General features: G+C 36.0%; 4 protein-coding genes and 1 long non-coding RNA gene across 12 annotated transcripts; 2 read left to right on the top strand and 3 right to left on the bottom strand.

Annotated features, from left to right (window-relative positions):
- Positions 1-605: 605 nt before the first annotated feature.
- On the top strand, positions 606-1,678 carry LOC138342181 (uncharacterized). Its single transcript, XM_069294387.1, has 2 exons — positions 606-682; positions 1,138-1,678. Exons 1-2 carry the CDS (start codon positions 606-608, stop codon positions 1,676-1,678), a joined length of 618 nt encoding a protein of 205 aa, XP_069150488.1.
- Positions 1,679-8,482: 6,804 nt separating this feature from the next.
- On the top strand, positions 8,483-11,028 carry SPL-CNR (SQUAMOSA promoter binding protein-like). 4 transcript variants are annotated; one of them, XM_026029045.2, is made up of 4 exons: positions 8,483-9,181; positions 9,262-9,569; positions 10,301-10,405; positions 10,515-11,028. In XM_026029045.2, the coding sequence occupies exons 2-4, from the start codon at positions 9,277-9,279 to the stop codon at positions 10,606-10,608; spliced, it is 492 nt and encodes a 163-aa protein (XP_025884830.1). In that variant the 5' UTR covers positions 8,483-9,181; positions 9,262-9,276; the 3' UTR covers positions 10,609-11,028. The 4 variants fall into 4 exon arrangements, with proteins under 4 accessions (XP_025884830.1, XP_069149223.1, XP_025884831.1 ...); XM_026029046.2 differs by having other exon boundaries at positions 8,653-8,862; XM_069293122.1 differs by lacking the exon at positions 10,301-10,405 and having other exon boundaries at positions 10,619-11,028.
- Positions 11,029-11,699: 671 nt separating this feature from the next.
- LOC138341805 (uncharacterized) lies at positions 11,700-12,199 on the bottom strand. The gene is made up of 2 exons (XR_011214747.1): positions 12,068-12,199; positions 11,700-11,966 (listed from the first exon to the last, which is right to left on the bottom strand). It is a non-coding gene; the product is annotated as an uncharacterized lncRNA (long non-coding RNA).
- A 1,040-nt stretch (positions 12,200-13,239) lies between these two features.
- Positions 13,240-15,838, bottom strand: LOC101257328 (mitochondrial arginine transporter BAC1). 4 transcript variants are annotated; one of them, XM_004232856.5, is made up of 8 exons: positions 15,534-15,838; positions 15,031-15,120; positions 14,527-14,628; positions 14,259-14,363; positions 14,091-14,189; positions 13,831-14,019; positions 13,603-13,701; positions 13,240-13,534 (listed from the first exon to the last, which is right to left on the bottom strand). In XM_004232856.5, the coding sequence occupies exons 1-8, from the start codon at positions 15,624-15,626 to the stop codon at positions 13,397-13,399; spliced, it is 915 nt and encodes a 304-aa protein (XP_004232904.1). In that variant the 5' UTR covers positions 15,627-15,838; the 3' UTR covers positions 13,240-13,396. The 4 variants fall into 4 exon arrangements, with proteins under 4 accessions (XP_004232904.1, XP_069149752.1, XP_010316765.1 ...); XM_069293651.1 differs by having other exon boundaries at positions 13,240-13,526; XM_010318463.4 differs by having other exon boundaries at positions 14,091-14,363.
- A 710-nt stretch (positions 15,839-16,548) lies between these two features.
- Positions 16,549-24,187, bottom strand: LOC101257828 (peroxisomal leader peptide-processing protease). 2 transcript variants are annotated; one of them, NM_001320432.1, is made up of 14 exons: positions 23,925-24,187; positions 23,780-23,826; positions 23,510-23,696; positions 23,157-23,204; positions 22,973-23,053; positions 22,276-22,419; positions 21,462-21,584; positions 21,203-21,306; positions 20,810-20,895; positions 20,631-20,725; positions 19,805-20,540; positions 17,886-18,072; positions 17,405-17,496; positions 16,549-17,198 (listed from the first exon to the last, which is right to left on the bottom strand). In NM_001320432.1, exons 1-14 carry the CDS (start codon positions 23,988-23,990, stop codon positions 16,933-16,935), a joined length of 2,262 nt encoding a protein of 753 aa, NP_001307361.1. In that variant the 5' UTR covers positions 23,991-24,187; the 3' UTR covers positions 16,549-16,932. The 2 variants fall into 2 exon arrangements, with proteins under 2 accessions (NP_001307361.1, XP_010316767.1); XM_010318465.4 differs by lacking the exons at positions 22,973-23,053; positions 23,157-23,204; positions 23,510-23,696; positions 23,780-23,826; positions 23,925-24,187 and adding an exon at positions 22,651-22,774 and having other exon boundaries at positions 16,594-17,198.
- Positions 24,188-25,778: the final 1,591 nt, after the last annotated feature.

The following is a 25,778-nucleotide window of genomic DNA, read 5'->3' as shown; positions in this document are numbered from 1 at the left end:
TTCAAAGAGAGCCAAAAATCAGAAAATATTTAAAATGCTCATTACCAAAAATAAGTAAGTAATAATAAAGTTAGGAAGACAATATTTCTTTTACCTTAAATAAAGAAGCTCCAAAATAATATTAAATTATTATTATGTTACAAAATATAAACAAATAATAATAAATTAGTAAGATTAATCTATTCATAAATAAGGAAGGATCATATCAAATTTATTAAAACATGTCATTTCTAAATGAATATGTAAGAAAATAAAATTAGGAATAAAATTTATATTTTCCTTAAGTGAAGAAGAGTCAAAATCAAATTTATTTTTAATTTATTTTACCAATGATATGATCAACTAATATGACAAGGGAATAATAAGGTTGTCATAAACAACAAATTAGAATTAATCAAAGCCAAATATTAAAGGAAAGAGAGATTAATTAATATTATTTTCTTTAAATAAAGAGGAGCCAAAATGGATGAATTTTAAAATTTTCTTATCAAATAAGAAAAGAGGCCAGAGCAAGGCAAAAAGATCAATTGAGGAGTCACCAAATTATTGAGATTTAGCCTAAATATAATGAATGTTCACAAATAATGTTGACTTACCGTAGTTAGATGAATGAGCAAATTGCCAAGAAAATAATTAGTTCAGCTAAACGAGTGAATGACCCATTCATCAATCAAAACAAAAGGTTAAACTATCAACACATAAGCGAGCATTAAGACATCATTTCAATTAATTAGTTATACTCTAACTTAGATGAAAAGGGTGAAAAAAAATTTCGACATAATTACAATGTCACACAATATTCAATATCTCAAAGATATACCAATTAAGATAATTTCCAGATTTTACACACCACATTAGATAACCAAACTTTTACCATAGATACAATGGGCATCAATCGACTGAAGTAAAGGGTCAAATAATGATTTAGCACATCCAAAATTGCTCAAATTAGCAAGCGTTCATAGCAAATTAGAAGCTATTAGGGGAGTAAAATAATTTGAACATGGATTCAAGAAGCGAAATAAATTTCAAGAACAAATCAGCCCATACACACAATGATTTGAGACTACTATATGAATAAAAGAATACCTCGGACAGATCTATAAAGATCTGCCCTTATCCATATTCTTCGCTCAGAGTGTTTGCCAATGGTTGTTGGCTGTGTCTTCTTCGCCGGTGGGGGCTGGTGGCTGACGTTGCTGCTGCTGCGTGCGTCGGAGCGGTTGCTCACCATTTGCGAGAGAGACAACGAGGAGAGAGAGATGGAGGAAGACGAGAGGGAGAAAGAGGGAGGCAGTGGCTGGTGAGAGGAAAAAAAGGGAGGAGGCGATGGGAGAGGGGAGGAAGAGAGGAGAAGGGACGACGGAAGAGGGAGAAGAAGAGGGGGTGGCGGCTGTTTGAGGGTGGCGATTATCGCCGGCGAGAATGGAGGAAATGGGGCGGCTGCTGGAGAGAGGGGAGGAAGAGAAGGAGAAAAATGGAGGAGAGGGAGAAAGGCGGCTGGAGAGGGGAAGAGAGGAGCGATGGGAGGGAGAAGAAGAGAGGGAGAGCGACGGGAGAGAGAGGTGCGCCTGGAAGCTGCTGCTTCCGGCGGCTGCTTGGAGAGGAAGAGGGGGCGGAGAGAGAGAGAGAGAGAGAGAGGAGAGGCGGCTTGGAGAGGGGGGGAGGAAGAGAATGAATTAAAATTTTAGGTTTTAGGGTCTTTTGGTGTTGAAGAAAGAGAATGGAGATTTAATCACAACCGTCGATTTAGATAGAGATGAAGGGTTAGGATTTGATCTAGGATTTATTAATTAAATAGACGGATGAGATCAAAAGATGATTTCTTGAAATTAGATGAGTTATATACGGAATGGCTAAAATTGCAATTAAAATTGGCTAGAATTGAAAGGAAAAGATGCTATGATTGTAATAAAACTTTAATTGGAGTGGTTAGAATTGAAAGAAATTAGAATAAAATAGGCTAGAACTTAAATAATTTCTAAAATACTACATACATTAAAATATTTTTTGTATAATTGAAGAATTATTATAAAACAATTTGAAATAATATTTACAATAATTTTATAAAGTAAACGATACTAAAATATATAATTTTTTGAGAAAAATCGACTAAAACTTCAAAACTTTAAGTAAATTTTAAAATACGTATTTAGTCGAATATAATCCTAAAAAATGGTTAAAGGTCGGTCAAAATTGGGTGTCAACACACAGAATAGCTCTATAGAAGTAGGAACATTAACTCCAATATCTGGTAAGAATCCAATCAACCAAATGACTTCTGACATAACTGCAGCCATGCTTCTGTATTCAGACTCTGCTGAGCTTCGACTAACTATGTGTTGCTTCTTCGATTTCGAAGAGATCAATGAGCCTCCAAGTTGAATAACATACCCTGTCACAGATCTCCTAGTGTTGGGGCAAGCTGCCCAGTCTGAATCACAACAGGCACACAACTTTAGTTCAGAACCTTTCTTCATAAAAAACACCTAATCCATGAGAGTGTTTGAGATATCTAACTATCCTGAGTGCTACATCCCAATGAGAATTCTTACGTTGCTGCATGAACTGACTTAGAAGTTGTACATCAAAACAGATATCAGGTCTTATTATAGTCAGATATATCAGCTTTCTAACTAGTCTTCGATAAGCTGAAATATCTTTCAATAAAGGGTCTTCAATCATATTTCCTAGGTGATCATCATAGGCTACACTTGTGAGTTTGATATTAGCTTTCAACGGGGTGGAAGCTGGTTTGGCTTCACTCAAACCAGCATTAGAAATGACTTCTAATGCATACTTCCTTTGATTGAGTAAGGCTCTATGTTTGGACCTCATTATTTCTATCCCTAGGAAATAAGTAAGTGGTCCTAGGTCCTTGACTTTGAATTTGCTGTGGAGATACTGTTTTGCCTCATAGATAAGGTCTTGATTGTTTCCAGTAATAACAAGGTCATCTACATATATAAGAATAACCACAATACTTGTTCCTTGCTTCTTGGTAAACAATGAATGATCATAGGAGCTTTGTTTGTAATTGTCAGCCAAGAGGGCTGATGTGAGTTTAATATTCCATTGTCTTGAAGCATTTTTAAGGCCATACAAAGACTTCAAGAGCCTACACACTCTAGTCTCCCCCTGTCTATGGAAACCTTGAGGGAGATCTATACAGACAACTTCATCCAAGTCTCCTTAAAGGAAAGCATTACTCACATCCATGTGAACAAAATCCCATTCCTTAGATGCAGCAACACTGATCACAATCCTGACTGAAACCATCTTTGCTACTGGAGAAAAAGTTTCATGATAGTCTAAACCTTCTCTTTGAGTATATCCCTTAGCCACAAGCCTTGCTTTAAACTTGTCCACCTTACCATTAGCTTTATATTTGATCTTATATACCCATTTAGAACCTATAGTTTTCTGACCAACAGGTAAAATAGTCAACTCCCAAGTATGATTAGCTTCTAGAGCATCTATCTCATGTTGCATTGCATGAACCCATCTAGGATCTTGAGAAGCTATTTGAAAGAGGTTGGTTCAGTGAGAATAGATACATTTGCCAAATATATCTGATAAGTGGAAGACAAATGATCCTAAGAAACATGTTGAGAAATTGGATATGAGTATGACCATTTAGGCGTAACAACAGTAACATAGTCACTAAGCCATATTGGAGGCCTGGTTGCTCTGATTGGTCTACTGCGAGCAGGAGCAGAAACTGTAGAAATTGAATCAACAGCATCTTGCACTGTTGTATCTTCCAGATTAGCCATCTGCACCCCCATCATGAGGTAAAATAGAATCTGACAAGGTGTCATCTTGCATATTGTCAACTAAGTCAGGCAAAGGCTGAGTGTCCTTGTCAACATTTAAGGGGTTGGAAGCAGTAGGAGGATGGCAGTGATCAATAGGAGTTACATGGAACATGTCCAAATCTGATGTTACATCTATCTTAAAAGGAAAGATCTGAAATCAACATCCCTATTTACAAAGAAGCTCTTATCCTCCAAATCATATAATCTGTACTCCTTTTGAGTTTCAAAATAGCCAACCAAAACAACCTTCTTTGCCCTTACACCAAACTTGTCACTTCTAGGTAATTTGCTAGCATAACATAAACAACCTAACACCTTTAAGTGGTCAAGAATAGGTATCTTTCCATACATTAGTTCATAGTGTGTCTTTCCATTCAAAACTGGAGAAGGTAACTTATTAATCAAGTACATTGAAGTTCTAACACAATCACCCCAAAAACTGATAGGAACTCCACTTTGAAATTTAAGAGCTCTAGCCTTTTCTAAAATGTGCCGATGTTTTCTCTCCACAATACCATTCTGTTGAGGAGTGTAAGGACAACTGCTTTGGTGAATTATGCCATGTGAGGCCAATAATTGCATGCAATGAGTGTTAAAGAGTTCAGTTCCATTGTCAGACCTTAAGGACTTCACATTGACACTAAACTGAGTTTTAATCATACAAAGAAAATTCTTCAAGACAATATGGACCTCATGTTTATAATGGAGCAGACAAATCCATGTATATTTGTTGTAGTCATCAACAATAGCACAAAGTAGTATTTATTATCATATGAAGGCTTTCTATAGGCCCCCCACAAATCTACATGAATCAAGTCAAAACAAGCAAGTGTTTTACTAGAACTAGGAGGGAAGCTTGATCTATGATGTTTAGCAAAAAGAAAAATATGACATTTATCTTGTATATTATTTCTAACATATTTGGAAATAGAAGGAATTTGATGCATCACAGTTGAGGAAGGATGTCCCAATCTGAGATGCCAAAGAACACCTTCTGCTTGATGTTTGAAACTGACAGTATTTGTAGTAGGAGTGACATGTTCCTTTAAGAGGTATAACCCATCATTTTCTCTACCAATCCCCAAGACCTTGCCATTGTAGAGTCCCTGAAATACACAAAAATCAGGAAAGAATAGAACAACACATGATAAGTCCTTAGTTATTTTAGACACTGAGAGTAGGTTAAATTTGAAATCAGGAAATGGTATAACATTCTGTATCTTTGATGTTCCAAAAATAGTAGCATTCCCTGCACTTGTGATTTGACATCTCCCACCAGTAGGCACCTGAACTTTGTCACTAATATGGTTGTCGAGTTTCTTAATGTCAAACAACAAATCATTACAAGGTATAGTATGATGAGAGGCTCCAGAATCAACAATCCATTCATATGCAAAAACATTTGACAGTGAAGAATGTATACCTGTCATGTTAGACACACATTCACTAGTGGAGGTCGTGTGATCCTTCTTCCCAAGCAATTCCTGATATTGCTGTTCAGTGAGAAAGTAACCTGATCCTGAACTGGAAGAGGAAGCATCTGGACAAGTTCTTTGTGGAACTTCTGAATTTGTATTGGTGCTAGTGTTGACTGTAGGTTTGCCCTGACTAGACTGTGTTTGTGCATTTTGTTGGGAAGTTTTTCTCTTACTTACGAAGTCAGAAGGATAGTCAACTACCCTGTAACAATTCTACTTTAGATGACCTTTGTATCCACAATGTATACAAGGTATTCCAGCTCCTCCAGAACCTCCATAGCCTCTTCCAGTTCCACCAACCCTCCAGAACCTCCAGGTTTTCTAGATCTGTAACCTTGTGGCCTTCCTGTCATCATAGTCAAAGGATCCTTCTGAGCATCAACCACTCCTAATAATCTTTGGCTTTCGTCTTGAGCCATGGTAGCATAAGCTTCGTTCACAGTTACACTAGCAATGCGAGATAAAATGTGACTTCTCAAATTGCTATAACTCTCATTAAGACCCATAAGGAACTGTAACAATCGTTGTGACTTCCAATGGTTTATATAAGCATTGGATTCTTCACAATCACAAGCAGGCAGTGAAACAATTACATCAAGCTCGTTTCATAGATTCTTCATTTTGGAATAATAGCTTGTCACAGAGTCTGTTCCTTGTTTCAAATTAGCAATTTCTGCGCACAAATAATAAATCCTCGTCAAATTCGATCTATCAAAACGCTCCTTGTATTCATCCCATACCTTCTTCGCAATTGAAGCATAAACTATGCTTGGCATCAAATCAGCTGTAACAGTACTTCCTATCCATGATAACACAATTGCATTAAATTTTTCCCATTACGCTTCTAGGTCTCCTTTAAACTTACTCTTTGTGCAGTTTCCATCCACAAATCCAAGTTTTACTTTGCCTCGCAGTGCTAGTTTCATCGATTTGCTCCATAGAGAGTAGTTCTCTGGTCCTGTGAGTTTGATCGGAGTTATTACTAAGTCTGGAGAATCAGAAGCTTAAAGATAGAGAGGATGATGATGATTAATTTTTGTTGCAGCTGGAACTTCCATCTGTAGCACATTGTTCTCCTGTCATTTCCTAAACTAATTGATTGCGATTAACTCAAATTCCTAAGCTCAGCTGAAGGTGAGATCGCCGCTCTGATACCATGTTAATTTGTAGTTATGTATGTAGAATTTATGGTGAATAAGTTCACCATTGATGAATTTTCTAAGCTGCTACAGAGATATTGGAAGAGAAAAAGAGGATCACTATTTCATTGAATCTAAATTGAATTATCTTTTTTTAATCATAATTGATGGCTAGTACTGTTATAGGTCCAGCTAACCTACTTCTAGAAAGTTCCATTTTAACTGACCTCATAACAAATTGTAACTAATTTTGTTAGCTACATCACAAATGACACTTACAAGAATAACAGTAATAAGAAACAAGTTATTTCAACAGCTATCATTTATTATGTTACCTCATCTTGTATCGTGTTAATCCGTACAGACATAATTAAAATACAAAATAAGAAAATTAGAACTAGAGGCTCTAAACAGGAAATTTCAGGAAGTTCCACCTCTGCCTAGCTATATTACATGATTTAAAAGGTATAATACAAGATGAACTCCTTAAAATTATCAGAATACTTTTGTTTAAAAACTCGAATTACCCGTTGTTTCAATTGATGAAGTGTTTTAATCTGACACTTCCGGTTCGTTGTTATTCCTATACTAGATTGTTAAGTTAACCACATATTTTTTTAATCACACATTTACCTCAATAAGATATAAAACTTTAAATATTTTCTTCTTGAGGTTGATACATATTATTATGAGATGACATATTTATGTGGTTAACTTAATTATGCGATAGACAAATAAAAACACGTGCAAAAGTTCATTCAAAATTTAAAATTTAACGTGACTACTTGGAACATTTTATTAGAAATTTAGGTGTTCAGTTAAAATAAGACTTATTGAAGTATCTAACCAGAATATCCTGACAAATTAAGGGACTTATCATGTATTATGCCCTTCAAAAAGATTACTTCTTTATTAATGATGATTAGTTATACTCATAAGTAATAACCTCACTTCTTTTTCAGCCCATGTCCTAACCTTGTTTTGTTTTCTTCCAATCATGGAGTCCCTTTGTCATTTGTCTATCAGTTTGTTAGCCTCCCTTCACTAATAATTATCCATAACCGGCTAATAAAGTACATTCCATTTAAGTGTAAAAGAAAAATTGAAGAGTTTGCCTATTCTTTCTCACCACGTCCTCCCTAGAAAGTTCTCGTCACGCTTCATTGTCAATTGTCATTCCTTCGACAACAAGGGAATATATAGTTGGAATACTTCTGTCCCATCCATCCTGCCTACACACAAGTTATTCATTCTAACCTGTCTTTGCCTACTAAGATACGTCTAGTTCTTCCTCTACTTGCCTATCTCGATAGAAAAATTTTTGATAGGAAAGAAAAAAACTGATCGAAGCGAGAGAGGGAGCAGTAATGAGGAATATACAAATAAGGTCATTTTGGGGAACCATTAAGCTATAAAACAATAATACACACTTATGAATTACCGATATATAATTTAATTTGGAATTTCATTCATATGGTTAATAGCAACAGAGTTGTCTTTGTATTAGTGCACTATCAATTTAATACCTAGCTGTGACACTAAAAAGCTAGGTGCCCACAATTATTAAAACAAAAGTGTATCCACCTCAAGAAGAAGAAAAAAGGCAAATATGATATAAAACCATTTAACAAAGTCCATATCACAAAAATTAGACGGCAAAATCATACACGACTAATTTATAGATTCACTGAACCATGCAATTCTATACCGTTCACTTCCAATAAATAAAACATAATACACTATGTTTAGAGTACAAGACTCTCCTTGCTTGAAAAGGACTACCAAGTAGGGGTTACTGCAGTGACTACCAAGTAGGGGTTACTGCAGTCATTTGTTAATTCATTTTGAGTAATGTAACTGTGCAAGATAATGATGTTTTTTTTCCTTTTTGGTTAACTAAGATAATGATGGATTTAGGTAGATGAATTAGACATCTAGTGATAATGGAGAGCCAGTGCAACAATTGAGCACTCTACTGGACCGACATGGACAACTGAGAGACCAACTTGCAGTATTATAATAGTGCAAATTATAGTTTAGTCGACTCCCTTCGGAATCTACTACATAAAGAACTACCATAAACTATGTTAGATGGCTATTACGGAGTTTAAATTAAACTCGAAAATATCAGAAAAAGAAGTAACTTCAACCAATTACAATGCATACCCTTATCACAAGTGAAAAAGAGTAAACGTGCCAAACTCTTTTGATCCCTCCAAAGCTAGAGGAAAAGAGTGAGCAATTCACTACAAACCACTGGCTTTGGTCTATGGTTGACACAACTCCTCGGCTAATTGGTCAAAATATCTTGTGACCACCAACCAGCAAGCACTAAATTGGATGTTCTATCAGCTTCTTTACATCATAAAACAGTGAATACTGAACGCTGAGAGGCTAACTGACTGCCCAAAAAAACCTTGACAAAAAGTTAGTGGAGTAACTACCTAGGAGTAAATTCAATAGTAGACCTTGAAAAGAACTTTAGCAAAGTCATCATAAATGCTCTTCACGTCTCATGTACTATGTTAAGGAATGGTCACATTTCTCTCTGCATTAAAGCTAGTTCATGTTAAAAGTTGAGGCCGGTAGTAGTTTCAACTTTCAATTTAATTCCACCTTTCCTGGCCCACTTCTGTACGGAACACCAATCAGAATCTTTAGTTCATCTTAACACCAAAGCATCTCCACTTAGACACTTACTAGACTTCACATAGGAGGAAAAATATGGAACTGGTGGTCCTCACACGTACTTACCTTTCTTTTTTTACCTTTGTTCAAGTTTCATACTCTTTTATCTGGCTTCCTCACTCTATTTTGGCCCAATAGGTTCTCCTCACAGGGATGGAAACTAACAAATGGGAAGGGAAGAGAAGCATTACTGAAGCTGAAAAGGAAGAGGATGAACATGGAAGTGTTGAAGAGGATAGCAAAAGAAAAAGGGTATTGACTCTCTCTGGTAGGAAGCTAGTTGGTGAAGGGTCGGCACATCCTTCTTGCCAGGTCGATCAGTGCACTGCAGATATGGCAGATGCCAAGCCATACCATCGCCGCCACAAGGTGTGTGAGTTCCATTCAAAGTCTCCAATAGTACTTATTAGTGGACTCCAGAAGCGATTCTGTCAGCAATGTAGCAGGTAAGTAACCCCTAATTTCTGATGATTATCCGTGCCTTCCGAGTTGTATAGTGGAGATATCTTGGAAACTAATTATGTGCACTCATCAAACAGTTTTTCTTAGATTTAAGTCATGAGGAACATTAATCAAAACATCAATTAGCCAATAAACAAAGAAGAAGGTAATTTAAGCTTGAGTGTTGATTCATTTTGTGCAACATATGGGAATCCTAATATCAAGAACCAATACCAATAACACAGGCAAAAACTAATACATAGAGACACGAAAGTACAACAGCAACAATCAATTTTATACAATATCCTATGCATATCATTTATTTTATCATAAACTGTGAAAAAGCAAAAGTGAGTCTTTTAAATCGTGATATAACAATGAATCCAAGACACTACTGGATCTTTTAATTAATCCATTGACATTTCTAGACTATTAACTTTGAAATGTGGTTATTAAGATTATGGCTACATCCAATTAAGAGATAGTTGTTAACCTCTAGGTTTCCTTGTTATGGAACAAAAGCCAAATCAAGCAATGATGATGACTTCTTAGAATTAATCTCACTGTCCAATGGGTCTTCAAGTTGACCAAAAAAATGTGAATAAATATTGCTAACATGGAGAATGGTCTGTATGGTTGCGATAGGGCTTCTTGATCGTCCCTTCTTTAGGTAGTAGAAGGTAAGCTTTACTCCAACTGAAATTGTATACAAAAGATTCTTTTGTTTTCTTTGAAGGGAGAGACAAATACTGGTAAGGGAAAGAATTAACTTTTGCACATGCAAACAGAGATTATCCTTCAGACAAATTTTTTGTTCCAAATTCATCCATCTGACAACGAGGTATTCTAAATAAGATTCTACTTCCTATGAAAGTATGTAGTGTATCTAATCAGCCAAGAAACTGTAGCTGCTGCCACATCCACAGCCATCTCATGTATTTTCTAATCAGCTGCTTTCAGATTCCCAAGTATAGGAGTATATCATTTTCTAATGAGCAGGGGCAAAACAGAGCTTTTAATGTGAATTTTCAATTGTTCGCATGATGAGGTGCAGATTTCATCTGTTAGCAGAGTTTGATGATGCTAAGAGGAGTTGCCGAAGGCGTTTGGCAGGTCACAATGAGCGCCGCCGTAAAATTACATATGACTCTCATGGAGAAAATTTGGGCTGAAGAAGCATCAGCATCAATGGCAGCCAAATAACCTACTTTCTGAAGCAACATAAACAAGATGTGGGTTAAGCATGCTCTCTATCTTCTGTCAATTCCCGGATTTCTAAGCAAATTGTTATTTGTGACCTTCAAGTATCTAGCTAATAGTACTTTCATTTCCCTTGTGTAAAGGGAAGGACAAAAAGAATAAGCCGTTGGCACTGTCTGCTAGTATTCGAAAAATGAAATATTTGTAGTATGAATGCATATCCATGTTGACATTCCAACTCACTTTATGAGGTTTTTATTATTATTTTTCTCTTGTTGTTATAATTCCTGCACTTCCATAACTTCTTTTTTTGTTTTGATAACCACGAAATTCCCGAGGGGAAGTGGCGCACAATCCAAACTTGGTGAATAATGGGTCCTCCCTGTACTTCTCTCCATTTAAATTGCAGGTTTTGTCTGTGACAGGGTTCGAACTCGTGAACGTGCGCCTACACACATCACAACTTGTGCTCTGACCACTAGACCAAAGCCTTTGGGCCATGTATTTCCAGAAGTTAGGTTCTATGTTTTGAGATGCCTCTTGGCTTATGGGAACAGAACAACTCTCAATGGGTTTATAAACATAATTTCTATGAGATAAATAAGTATGCATGCCCTGTTAAATTGAGGCATCTTTCAGAGTTTGACCTATCTCAGGCATGTTTGAGTTGGCAAAAATGTGTTTTGATTGAGATCAATGTATGATCCAAGAGGTTTTAAGCTAAAAGCGTAAGGGCTCATTTGGCATGAGGGTTAAGGGATATCTTGGGATTGATTTTCGGATGAGTTTATCCGTCATTCCCATGTTTAATTGGGATAAAATTGCAGGATAACTTATCCACTGATTAGTTATCCCGGGATTGTAGTGTTATTTTTATCCCACATTAAAGGTGGGATATGAATCCTGGGATAACTTGTTCCCCGATCAAACAAGCCCTAAAAGTATTACGGTTTACAATTTTATTTATCGTACATCATCAAATATAAATGAGACCGCTAACATACCAAACAATGGTAAGTGGAACTTAAACAATAAGACACAAACGCCAAATGATCACAATTTCTTTTAAAACAGCAACAATCAAACTTCAAATTGGCCATCAATGGAAAAACAGAGAAACTTCTAGGACAAAGCATGTACCAAATATCTTCAAAACTATGTTGACATCTTTTGGAGTTCTTCCCCTTATTAATATTTAGCCCCTAAAATGACTTGTGTTAGGCCCAAAAGACAGTGTGTTGAAGTACCAATCCTGCATAGACTTTGTATCACATGCTATACTAACATCTACCGAATGATATACCTGAAGGTGCCAAAAATATGCTGAAACCTCACAGGGCCAAGTTCTTCAAGAGCAAAATAAGTTGTCCTACATAAAAGAATGACATAATACATAAATATGACTCTTAACTTGGCGTCAGTCGACAACTATGACCCTTAACTTTGGATGTGCACAAGTAGGCACTTAAACTTATAAAATTGAACAAGTAGACACACTTGTTCTACATGGCATGATACACATCGAACGCCATGTAGGACACAAAATTTTCATGTAGGCTGTCATGTAGGATGAATGTGTCAATTTGTTCAATTTTATACAAGTTTAAGTGTCTACTTGTGCACATCTAAAGTTAAGGGTCATAGTTGTCAAATGATGTCAAGTTAATGATATGTTTATGTATTATGACTAAAAGAGTTGCTGCAGAGTCTTGTAATGTTGGTCTCCACTCAGTGCCTAAACGTTAACTTTATATCTGAAGTATAAAATATTTACTTCTCTTTGCTGCTGCTTACTGGCGCAAGATTGTCTAATATTACTGTATTTTCACATCAGACTGCAAAATCTTGAGGAAAGGAGTTAAATCTTCTAGATTTAAAAGCCTAGAAGATTTAACAACTCAATCATTTCTTAAGATATTTATGCAGTGGAAGATCATTATTAGAGGAAACATAAACCAAGCTCCAGATATCTGATCCTTCCTTGCAGAAGGAAGGCTGACGATGACCAACAAAGTTGCTAAATGCTAGTTTGAATTACATTTGACAGCCACAGAATATGCATAATACACCAATTCATGCAGCATGCAATGAGGAGAATTACATTTTTTTAGAAATGGCAAATGTAATGAGGGAGAATTTCATATTAGTAATGCCATCTTTCATAACTGAAAATGTGCAAGGCATAACTGCTCTTTTTTTTTTTCTATAACCACGATAAAACTGTTCTAGACAGGTGTCTATCATCAAGTAGTCCCGCTTATGCAAAAGGCTATCAGTTAGTTCCTTCGATATTAATTCTCTAACCATAGGAAACTTCAATAATATCTGGCAGCTAATCATCTCAATGAAATCTTGAATATATCACCAATTTATGTTTGAACAATGATAACCACACAAATCCTAGCTAAGAAACTAATCTATGAATAGAGGAACACCAAAGACAGAACCATAAATCTCAGAACTGCAGATGATAAATTAATGTAACTAAAAGACTGATAAAATAAAACAGATGACAGACTATTAGTAATACAGCAATGTCATGACAAAAAAATCATGTGGTAACCTTGTCAAAAGCACACTAAAGCTTTAAACCAGCAGCAACCAGAAGAAATAAGCAGCATCAAAAAAAAAATTATTGGTCACGCCTGATCCCCAACAACTTGGCAGACAGTTCCCATGCGACAATAGCCGCTGCATTAGCAGGAAAAGCTCTTACCAGTGTAGGACCTAATCCTGTATAGCATCCTCTAAGTCCAGATCTCCTGTAAATCTACCAAAATTAACTGAATCATGCACTTTCTAGAATTTCAAATTTCAAAGTGAGATTATGATAAATACCAAATTTAGAACCGAGAAGGGATTTCTCGAATGGTTTTTCTCTGGGGTAGTTTGAATTATCGTCTTTGCTACATCCAATGGCAGAACAGCAGACCAGAACTGAAGCAAAATCAGAACAACGAATGTAATTACATATGTTACTTCCAAATTGAGAGTACAAACAGTATCTTAATCAAAGAATAAGTAAGCAGAACCCAAAAGGAATTAACTTCAACCGCTAATACTCACTGCTATACCACCAAGACCACCACTCATTATTCCAACTCCAACATCAATCAATTGCCTCGACTCAGATGAAGCACCTTTCAGCTGTAGATGCATGAAATATCGTGTATATTCATAGGTACTAAAGAAGACAGCATTGCCCACAGATTCTCTCAGTAAGGTTGCGAGGCCTCCTCGAAACATGCCGGTAAGCTGGAGAGATTCTGTCAGTTTGAAGGCACAGCTTAAGCCTAAATGGAAGCGTAGACCAAGAAATTTCTCACCCCTTCTTCTTGAACTGTTTTAAGGGCACACTCAAGGGGCCCGCTAAATCTAGTGGACTTCGGTACCATAAAATCAGAGCCCTGAACTTGCATCCTACACTGGAAAACAACATTACAAAGATGGTATTCCAAGTAAAGCAGGAAGTTAGGAACTCTAGCATCCCTTACCTTCACCAGTTCTGACGGGCATAGTATGAAGCTGATAATAGCTCCACCAAAGGCTGCTGAAGGAACTATTGCATGAGGCTGGGGCTTATCACCATCTATTTCTCCCTTTAAAAAAGCAAAAAAGAGATGTTCATAAAATAGTAGTTACCTGCATCATGTAGTTGCAAAAGCATCTAAACAGCAGTTACTAGTTTATCGGTTGTACAAGCAACATATTAAAGTGCAATTAAATGATAATAAGCAGAATATGTATCAACACATAACAAACCTGAAGAAACCGTTTTGTTTGTGAATAAATGCCAAAAGAAAGTGAGCTTTCAAAGGCCATGCCAATGAAGGAAGATGCAGCGCCTCGATAAAGCCCTTTAACCTGTCAGATCAAACCAAGATCAGCACACCAGGACTCTGGGGATGCCAACAAACAAGCTGTTTCCTCATATCAGTTTTCTTCATACAAGTTGGTTAACCAGAATTTTGTTGTGCATGCCGACACATATAAACATGTGTCTATGTACGTCACATACAAATGTGCATCTCCCAGGCATTATAAATATATACAAGCAGCATGTTACTTTTGAGAGGAAAAAAAGGATTATCCAACAATAAGTACTGGATTGCAAACAACTGAAAAATTCGACATATAATTTTGAGTGTCATGTTCTACAACCAAAACATCCAAGTAAACAGATCCGAACTTCCTAGCTAAACAACATTTGAACAAACAGGATAGATAATGGTAGACAGAGATCTGGAAAAAGTTAAAGAGTAATACTCCTTCTGTTTGTAATATTCTAGTCGCACAATGCAAACCATTCTTGTACTTCACTGCGCCTGCTTCAGTGTTGTACTTCTGAAGCCTCACCTGACAAATACATGCTAAAATATTTCAAAACTCATAGTTATTCAAAGCTGTTAAATTCGCTAAACTTCATCTCAATAGGACACACACAGAACTACAATCTACAACCACTAACAACTGATAAAGCATAACCTATATGATATGGCACAATCTCAGGTATATCTTTTAAACGAGTAAAACAGAATTAGAAGTTTATACGTGCACTTAATTAAGCATATTCAGTTTCAAGGATGAGCAACTTGATTACAACGAGTGGACGAAAACAGATTTTAATTAAAAAAGAGAAACTATATATTCCGTCGAAGTAGCATTGAGAACTGAGAAGTGGATCTTCCTGAATTTAGGAAAACCTTATCCCAAATGCAATGAACGAGCAACGTTAAAAAGAAGATGGCAAATTGAAAATAGAAATGCACCTTCACGGTATCAAAAGGGTGACCGGTGATAACAGTGGCAACTCCGGCCATGAGGCCTGCTACATAGTCCTTATAACCGGAACTTGCCTCCATCTCTTATTCTTCTTGCTGCTCCAACTCAATTGTTAATTCTCCCTGAGCAGCAGCTAACATCGGAGGTATTTATCAGGAGACTGTTTAATACTTTCTGCTGGGGTTTAAGCTCCAATATTTTGTGGGACGAAGAGTAGTTGCGTTGATGCCCTGTGTATGATGTAACCCCGGCGCGTGCGTCGCCCAAATCATAAGATATCATTTATTTACACTCTTTAAAAATATATTATTTTTTTTTATAAATAAATATCTTTAAAAAGATGTCATTTCTTGGTTAGTTAAAAAATTGTTATTTAAATATGAATAAAATTGAAAGAAAATAATTAATGTGTTGTTGATGGTGTTAAACACTATTTTTTAAAATACAAAATGAAAACATAAAAACATCACTTCATATTCTCAAATTTTGCACTATATTTAACATATATTTTATTTATTACTTGTCTATTTTAACACGCTCGTAAAAAATGATGATTAATATAAATATTTAATCAGAATACTCATATTAATTGATGTATAATTTTAAATTTTGAAAATTAATTTGAAAAGTAATCAATTAATGTTGAGGTTAAATAAAAAAAAAATTAAAATGTTAAAAATAACGAGTAAAAGTGAACAAAAAGAGTAATAAAATAAAGTAGTTATCATGCTACTCATATCAATTCATGCATAGTGTTAATGGACTTGAAAATTTTGAAATGAGTAGTTAATATTGAAGGTAATACAACAAGGGGGGAAATTGTCATTCTCATGGTGTGCTATAGCGTGGACAACTAAAAGTAAAAAAATATTTTTAATATAGGGAACATGTGGATCTACATATTAGACATGCTCCAGTAAAAACGATTTGAAATGCTCAATTAATTATGTTTTCACTGGTTATATCCCAAGTTGCATAAATTCTCTCTTGTGGTAAACAACGTGTAGCAATTATAAACTATCTCATAACCAAACGCAAGAACACCTCTCCACCAAAATTTGTACATACAAATAAAATAAAATAAAATAAATAAATCATCAAACATCATAGCGCAGTAGATGTTTATTATACAAGTCTGGCTAAAATCTATTTCAATTATTCATCACAAGCTCATGCCTTTACCTCTTAACCCCTGGTTCCACATTCAGGCAACCAACATTTGTAACAACAAAGAATCATGGTACAATCCCAACTTTGGATCATGCTTCTCTGATATACATATGGCTCGAGTCTTTGGTGAATCTTTGTCGTCATGGTCGTTGAGGCATCAACATTGTCACGCCTTGTCGCTATGTCTGACTTGTTTGGGAGACTAATGGGACACTGTCATAACTTGCTTTGAACAAGTTTATTTGGAAGACGTTCAACCTTGCCAAGTTGAGTTGCATTCTTTAGCATGGCCTCCTGGTCAGCTATAAACTTTGCAAACTTAGAACCCTTGGCATCATCGTTACTATCTCCTCGAGGAAGAATTGGTAGATGAAGCAGAGAGGGACTTTGCTTAGAAGATAAAGGTGGAGTTAATGCCCACACTGAAGAAAGCTGTTCATTTGGTTTGTCAAGATATTCTAAGGGTAACAGATCCTGCATGTCTGCCCAAAAAAAAAAAACAGAAACCATCAGACATTGGTATTGTGCCTACCAAGCTATCAGAAACAACCAAATATCTCGATATTAAGTTGCAAAACTTATTAAGGGCATTACAGATCAAGGTCGCTGCTTTAGTTCTTCACACTGGGAAGAGCTATGTCCATTATTATCTAAGAAAGGAAGTATTAGAAACAGTCGAATAAAGTACCTTCAGCAAACTTGAAGATGGGCTTTAAAGCTGCACATGGAATGCTGAAGTTCAAATGTGGAATGACTGTCCCTCCACCATGTCTAGCATTACTGCATCAAAAAATAAGACTATGAAGACACAGTTTAACGTGAAATATTTCAATGGATGGTGAGAACTATTGAAAGGCCGTGACATGTGAAGATCAACATAAATAAGAGGACGAAATATTCTTCCAATATTAGACCATTTAAATTAGACAACATATTTTTTTCCTGTATGCAAAGCATACAATTAGCACACATTTTTTGTAAGTAAATTTAACATACAATCAAACAAGAATATTTTTCTTCCAAGGACATTTCAAAGTACTCCAGAATGCAATGAACCATAATATCATTATATTGAACTTCAAGGACAATTACAACTTAAACATGCATAAGCTGGAAAGAAAATATCCACAATTTATAAGCATCCCAGTAGTCATCCAAAAGTCAGTTACCTTGTTACAAGGGCAATCATGTGTCCTTCTGAATTAACAACAGCCCCACCACTACCACCAGGGTGTACAGCAGCTGTTGTTTCAAGCATTGCCGGAAAATTTCCTCCTAAACATGATTGATCAAGCAAAGGCCTCTTTGCTTCAACCACTTTAGCTATTGCACCCACACAGGCAGATGGAAGGAAGTCTGTATGATAGGAAAAAGAAAGAAAAATTACAAAAGAAAAAAAAACAAAAGAAAGAAAGAATAATGTAGGCATGGAACATATGGCATATACGGTATATGATCATGCTCAAAATGAAAGTGCCTAACAAAATTATTTACAAGAAAAACAATTTAACCTCCACGATATCAAAGGGACTAGCAACATGATTTAGTACTGTTGGGTGCACAAAGATAGATAAACAAACAACAACTAAGTCTCGGTGTTAAACAAACTGGAGTCAACTATATGAATCCTCACTATTCCATTTAAGCTCAACTCATGTCTCCATCACACACACAAAGAGAATCAATTTCAGAAAATAATGTCCAGCAAAGTCTATGTAGCAAACAAGTTAACCTTATTAAAAAAAAAAAGATGGAACACACAAGTTTCAACAAACAATAGCAGCATTTGCAACAAACACCCTGACTGCTAGTAAAATATGCTTGAACCAGCTTGACTGAAGAAAGTGAGTTAAGAAGAAACATCCAACTTCAAAATTCCATTTTTGAAAGCTCATCAAATTTTACTTGCTTTAACACTGAAGAATTTTGCCTCTTGTTTTCTTTATGAAGTTAGATGTCATGTTTCTTCGGAGACATCCGATAAGAAAAAAAAAAGTAAGATGTCATTATAATAAAGGCAACTGGAAGGTGCCTAGTCATAAAAGCAAAAACCAGAAGGCTTTTGAAGAGAAAACAGGTCAGCCTCCATTTCAAAAAAGCTATACTAGTACCATGGAGCTGACAAAGTCCAAAAAACAGCCAATGCATTAACAGAGGACTCCGCTTTTATCTTAATTTATTTTTTTTGATTAAGTGACTTCCTACACTCAAAATTTAATTCCCCAATTCCAGTTTGTGTGTATATGGCCATTCTGCTGGATGAAGTTCTAAGTTGGTGTGGTTTTTAATAGCCAAGAAAGGAAACACCTTTTAATTTCTTCTACCAGTCTCCTTATTCTACTAGCCCTGTTTGAGCCCCAAAACAGCCGTCCTATTCTTAATCTAGCATGTCCAACTTGTTTTTTGATAACCGTGGTGTCCAGGAAGCTTGTGTGCACCTTGCCTAATTCCACGGATACCTACTACCTCCCAACAGCATAGGTACCGGGTAACTCTTTCCACCAAGGCTTGGACAGATGGAAAGAAATCACCTACTGGCTAGTAGGGAATTGAACCTGAGAGCTAATGGTTTTCAACTGTTTTCAACTCACCTTCATTGACCACTAACATGGACTACAAATTAAAATCAGTATCAATAAACAATCCCAGAATCCCTGTCTTGACCTAAAAGATTAACCAGTTTTTCGAGCCCCCTTACTGACCAAACTGGTTATTATTTCTCCATTAAAGGATGCCTCAAGTTCCCTTTGTGAAGGCTTCACACCAAATTAGACGGTACCACCTTATAAATACTCTTATCAATTATCATTTGATCATCACTTCGAGAAGAAGAAACATCATGCATCCCAGCAGTAACAAAAAAATGAAACTGATATACATGACCCAATCCTGCAATTGATTTATAACGACACTATCGAACAAATTTTGAACACGAGAAAAGAGGTAGGTGAGAGAAATCCAAGATGAACAAAGTTCTAGAACATTCTAAAATTCAGATTGCCGTGGCATGTGTCCAAATAAAAGTAAACGCCCAAAATTTTATTTAGAGAAGAACATATCCAGACACAGCTAGGAAAGCGATATTTACCACATCGTGGTCCAAATAGCCCATGTCCAAGAATGTATGCTTTTGATCCAGGGGACGGGCGCATGAAGTCCACAGTAATGGGACAGAGCTCATCTGGAACTAGCTGTAGTTGTAGTAGTGCGACATCCAGAGGTCCTCTGGATACATGAACTACCTCTGCATTTGTCCATACCCAAGGATCCATAAAATCCAAGCGAACACGAATGGTCCTACTGCTGGTGTTTGCCAAGTTAACTCTAAAGCTACCTTGCTCATTGTTAACAAGGAACTGTGGAGTTTTTAGTTCCTTTTGAAGCAAATATTTATTCCTATGGTGAATGGTAAATTTATCATCCCCTGGATGCTCAGATTGATTAGATGTGGTGAAAACTACATCAGATTTGGTGTTATAACCATTTACAGATGTTTTCCCAAATCTCCACGGCTCTAGAAGATGAGCATTTGTAAGCAATAGACCCTGCTTGTTGAGCAAAACTCCTGAAGCCCATGCCCCATCATCAACAGTGATAAGACAGATGGATGTCATTGCCTTCTCAATCAAGGATGGGGGGACAGAACCTGTTAGGAGATGCTCTTGAGTGTAATTGATGGGTCCGTCCTGAATACTATTGGAGCTTGATTCCTTTTTAACACTGATTAAGTTTCCATTATTAAAATGGATCTTTCTACCAGTTTGTCGCTCTTCTTGAAGATAGCTAGCACAAGCAGATGTAATAGCTTCCCATGGAATCACCATCTGCCACCCAATGCTTCAATATCAAATTGAGGCAATATATGTGAAGATAGATCTCAGCAAGTATATAGAGCTCAGTATTAAACGGTTTACCTGAATTTCAGCAGCCGTAGCCTTTTGTCTGAGTGGCCGAGAAAGAACACCAATAAGCTCTGCATGTTCCCCTAACACTGGGCTACCTTCCATTCCTGAAACATAAAGCACTGTACCTAATAAAAGCAACCAACAATGAAAGGATTAATTAAATAAAACTGCAAGGTAATAGGTCAAACCCGGGAGACAACGGATGTCAGCAATCAGCAGTGCTTTATTCAGAGAATTAGGTGGGTAGCTGTTTGCGATGGTTCCAACTGATATGCTGTATAACAAGAAAAGACCAAATTCGAGCTTTCACAAGGAGATGTGACAAGAATTAAAGAGGAAACTAATCCTTAGCATGATCAGAACTCAAGTCCAGAAAGATCCAGACCCTCGATACTAAAGCTTACTATAAAAAGATGAGCTAAAACATCTTTACCTCTAGCAACAAGAATCAGTCCTTTGACATTCAAGACGATTAATGCATAAAAATTAGTAATCATACATTGTAATGCTGACAACCGAGGATGAATAAATTACAGAAAGGTGTAATTCCAATATGTAGTAGAAAATATACCAAAAACTACCTATTCGAAAAGTGGCTGGGAGACAAGATGCCAAAAGGAGAACCCATAGCAAGAAGAAGATCACCTCTCCTACTCCAGGGAGAGACTTTTAATGGAGGTGGGTCCTGAAAGGGAATACCTAAGCCAGTCATTACCATCAAAAACCAACAAAATGGAGCTTTCAAAAATTACCAGAAAAAAAGCAAGCTCATTCAGCCAAATGCAATGCGATGCTTCATTCACAAGTTTGATGCCACTTAGTGCAATAAAAGCATGAAACCTCATATGGATTTGAAGGAACTCTCAGAAGAGCAATTCTTGTGGTCGATGTTCCTATCACACTTGGAAGGCTGGACTGCGCCTCCACCGTTGGAGTTTGACTTGGGAAGGACATTTGCTCAACCTGAAATTATCAGATGAGAGTTCCAGTTACATGATAATTAATCTACAAAATCAGTCTCACAAGACCTTTGCCTATAAAAACTAGGACATTAAGTATCTTTCTCAGAAAAAAAGGGAGGGGGGAACAAGAATATTCAATGCAGATATTGTTTAGACCATCCTAAAGAAAGAGCGAGATTAAGATGGACAGTCAAAGACTCATGTGGAACAGAGTTCTTTTCTCATGCCATTTTGCACTTGACATCCTGAGACTCAAATGAGCTCCTTTCCAATAACACTATTAAATGCTTATACAAATATTAATATGTTACCTACCATAAGAACATACTGAGTTGAAGCTCAAAATGTAAATTAATGTTTGGGAAAATCCCGAAGTCATTAGATATCAAAGAACGTCACTGACTACATTGTACAAAACCAAAATTTTAACTTACTCTACCTGTATTTCCAGACAGTTTATACAGTAATACAGATACCTTTTTAATATAAATCAGATTCATTAAGAAGAGACCTAGATAATGGTTAAGAGTATTGACAAGGCCCTGTGAGTGGCTTGACCAAATCTATTGATCTGGTTGTACCAATCATCTACAGATGTACAGAGATTATTACATATTTACTTATTTACACAAAAAGGTTTAGAGATTTTCATGGTTACACATTACAAGTGCCAAATGAAGGAAACAACATACCTGTCTGCGCTTGGTGTTAATAAATGATTGATGAGCATTTCCATAGGCAGCTAGGGACCAACCCACCTCCCATCCATGTTCAATTGAACTAGAAGAACCTTCGATGAGTGACTGGACAGCAGCAGATGACACGGGGATGTCAACCTTCAGCAAGAATACCAGACACAGTATCAAACACCTTTTCACGCTTCATCAGTAACAACATAGTGACAAAGAAGAACACCAGCCATAATAGTGAACAGTGAAGAACTAATGTCAAAAACTAGTGTTGAGTGGTTTAAAACTAGGTAACCCCTCAATTCCATTTTATATTACACTAGTCTAGTATAAAAAGAATGAACCTTTCCATTTTAAACTCTTCAACTTTAGACCTACCATTTAACCCTTGACAGCATATGCTATTATGGCTGTAGAAATGTCATGATGTGTTTAAGACCACCAGTTCTGAAGGTCCTTTTAGTATGCGTCAAAATCTTCTCTCTTTTTTTTAACTCCATACCTAGTCAAATAACGCCATATATTATGAAATATAGGGAGTATTGATTTATCATTACCGAGGCAATGCAAGTTCACGGGCACAAAAAAACAAATGACATCAGTCTAGAATTTAACAATGCAAATATAAGTCCTATATAAGATAAAATGGGTTTTATGATAACCATCATTCAGATTACAAAATTTTATCACAATGTCCTACCACTCTTAGGAGTTCAGCAGGTAGCCAGTTCAAACCCTCCTTGCTAGACTCTTTGAGATCATTCTGCAGTTTTATTTCTCCCTGTAAACCATGGGCAAGGACATCCAATATCAATTTAATATCCACAAACCTAAACAGAAGTTCTCCTACCGAGAAAAAAACATTGGTAGGTATGAATAAATACCTCCCGTAGTATATCAATTTGAGCACCAGGAATCAGCTTGGGCTTATCCTGCAAGATGGTAAAACCAAAAATAAATAAAAATACATGAAATAACACCAGGAAAATCTTCCATTTTCAACCATTCAAAAGTTGTACATGTCTAAATATACGATCTCTTTATTCTTGACATTTTCGTTTTCCACTTAATGACCTGATCTTATTGGAATCGACATGTGATGGTAAGGACAACTAGATAACTTCTAATATAGTATACATAAGTGTCTCAAAAGTGGTTCATCTTCTCCAATCAAAGATCATCATATAAAATGAGTAGGAGGGAGAAATTATCACGGAAAGAATACTAAGAATCCAACCTTTGATATGTCACTTGTGTCCTGTTGTACGACAAATGGCTCAATAACAGAAGCCACAGTTAAAACCAAGAGGTGACCTCCAATAGACTGCAACTTGCTTTCACCCTGAATCTGCTCAGACACCGAACCATTAACAAAGGAACTGGGCAAAAGCATCCCAGATGCTGATAGTGTCGTCTTCCCAGAACTACCCACAAAATTACACTCAATTTAACAACTTCCACTTCAGTACACAAAATAAACAACATACAGCTATGCAAAATTACTCACTTGTAAAGGTGAAAAGCATGTTTTCGCATCTTCAGGCCTTTTGGGTCCTTCAAGAACAGTAATTTGGAAAATAGTAAGATAAGCAAAGTAATATAAAATCATATACATGTGTTATATGAATCTTGGCTAAGGAAAAGGGACGCACCGGGCCTTGAATTCTGACCATGACGGCATAATTGCGGGCAACATCAACGACTTCGGGAAGACCCATTAGAAGAAGAATTTTGGGGGTCTGATCCTGCTGGAAGCACAAAGAATCAGAATTGTGGCAAGAATTTAGAGAATCGATACATGGTTGCCGGAAGCTATGAGCTGACCAAGGCAATTGGATTGCGGTTCACGAAATTTTAACGACATCGAAATTCGAAACTATCAACTCGGGGGTTTAATTACTCCCCAGTTGATCGCTTTTTTATTTTTCCTTCGGAAATTATAAATAAGAAATAATGTTATTAATTTACTCTTTAATTTTTTTGATAATTTTACTAATAAAATGAACACTTTTAAAATGATAATACAAGAATAATATAAAAATATATTAATTAATATTTTCTTGATTCAATAACACGGACACAGACAACTAATTATAGGATAACTATATGTTTAATATATAATGATAGATTAATATAAAGAGGGAAGGGAGGGAGTATTCTACTATAGGTCCTTTTTTCCATTCCATTTTCTTTTTCTTTTTAATTTTTTATTACTCTCATACTTTTATTCATAACAATCAAATTGTTAAGTCATGCTATAAATTTTTAGTTTAGGGTGATGGAGATGATGGTAAGCATGGGCTTGGAAGTTTTTGTGACCCAGTGTACATGTTGTGATGTTCCTATAAAAGTTGTTTAACGGTATAGGGAAATGAAAAGGAACAAAAATGATATTTATATTAATATATAAAAAAGGCTTACTATGATTTTAGGAATATGTTTGAAACTAAATGTGTGTTTCTGGAGTATATTAGTAAGATTAAGGATATGTATGATGGATTCGAGATTTATCTGAGAATAATGAGAAGACTCTAAGCACTTTCAAGTTTTATTAGGGGTGCATTAGGGACCGGTCTTTAACCCATTTTTATTTGGTGATAAGTTCATTGAGGCGATAAACTCAAAATAAAGTCTCATGAGACTATTGCAAATGGCATGTTTGATTGATGAGATTCACGAGGAAGTAAAACGCTAAGCTAAAGATTTAGAAAAAAGTTCACAAGTGAAATGATAAAATTGTGACTTTAGACAAAATTACCTAGAGTATAAGTTTAGTGACGTAACACATGGATATGAAAGTGAGGCTTAATACACAATTTATTTAAAAGAGAGGAAGTTTCAAGTATTTGGATCTATTATTCAAGGAAATTGATGAGGATGTCACTCACATATTGATGCAGGTGGATCATATTCGAAGTCTTGTGTGATAAGAAGGTATGATTATAACTCAAAGAAAAGTTCTACATATTCATGATAGTTAGACTAAATGTATTGTATGAAGCATAGTTTTTGATCAATCTAGAACATCACGATAAAAGTTGAAGAAATAGGAATGTTGTGATGGATGTATGAGTATACTATAAGAATTATGATTAGAATTGAGGATACTTAAAACAAGGTGAGAATGATTTCGATGAAGTATAATATATAAAAATTGAGACTAAGATGATTTAGACATGTGAAGAGAAGATGTTCGAATGCCCAGTGCAGAGGAGGTAGGGATAGAGGTAGATCGAAGAAATCTTGATTAGATAGAACATGATGCAATTTCAACTTATCGAGGACATATCTTTAGTCTGAAGTTATGGATAACACAAAGAGTAGAATGTTAGTACTTAGTAGATAGTAATGTGTTGTCTTGTTATCCATTCATATTAATAGGTATAATATTACATTTATAGCTTTTGGCCTCCCTTTTTTTGGGGATGGATATGAACCATTTGTCATATTTTTGATTTGAGGGTCTATTGAATATAATTTCACTATTTATGAAGCACAAAAATAGT

Source organism: Solanum lycopersicum, chromosome 2, assembly GCF_036512215.1.
Source record: "Solanum lycopersicum chromosome 2, SLM_r2.1".
In the NCBI taxonomy this organism is placed as follows: domain Eukaryota; kingdom Viridiplantae; phylum Streptophyta; class Magnoliopsida; order Solanales; family Solanaceae; genus Solanum; species Solanum lycopersicum.
This window is presented reverse-complemented; position numbering and strand designations above follow the sequence as displayed.

Bases quoted from the DNA above. Each gene is read 5' to 3' on its own strand.
- LOC138342181 (XM_069294387.1), top strand. From the start codon at position 606: ATGAATGAGCAAATTGCCAAGAAAATAATTAGTTCAGCTAAACGAGTG. The intron at 683-1,137 runs GTTAAACTATCA...TTCTTCGCTCAG, and splicing joins TTCATCAATCAAAACAAAAG to AGTGTTTGCCAATGGTTGTT.
- SPL-CNR (XM_026029045.2), top strand. From the start codon at position 9,277: ATGGAAACTAACAAATGGGAAGGGAAGAGAAGCATTACTGAAGCTGAA. The intron at 9,570-10,300 runs GTAAGTAACCCC...TTTTCTTTGAAG, and splicing joins TTCTGTCAGCAATGTAGCAG to GGAGAGACAAATACTGGTAA. The intron at 10,406-10,514 runs GTATTCTAAATA...TTTTCTAATCAG, and splicing joins TTCATCCATCTGACAACGAG to CTGCTTTCAGATTCCCAAGT.
- LOC101257328 (XM_010318463.4), bottom strand. From the start codon at position 15,626: ATGGAGGCAAGTTCCGGTTATAAGGACTATGTAGCAGGCCTCATGGCC. The intron at 14,364-14,526 runs GTTTGTTATGTG...GCTTTTTTAAAG, and splicing joins AAACAAAACGGTTTCTTCAG to GGAGAAATAGATGGTGATAA. The intron at 14,020-14,090 runs GTGAGAAATTTC...GAATCTCTCCAG, and splicing joins AAACAGTTCAAGAAGAAGGG to CTTACCGGCATGTTTCGAGG.
- LOC101257828 (NM_001320432.1), bottom strand. From the start codon at position 23,990: ATGGGTCTTCCCGAAGTCGTTGATGTTGCCCGCAATTATGCCGTCATG. The intron at 23,697-23,779 runs GTGAGTAATTTT...TTTTGTGGGTAG, and splicing joins CATGCTTTTCACCTTTACAA to TTCTGGGAAGACGACACTAT. The intron at 21,307-21,461 runs GTTTCATGCTTT...ATTCCCTTTCAG, and splicing joins TTCCTTCAAATCCATATGAG to GACCCACCTCCATTAAAAGT.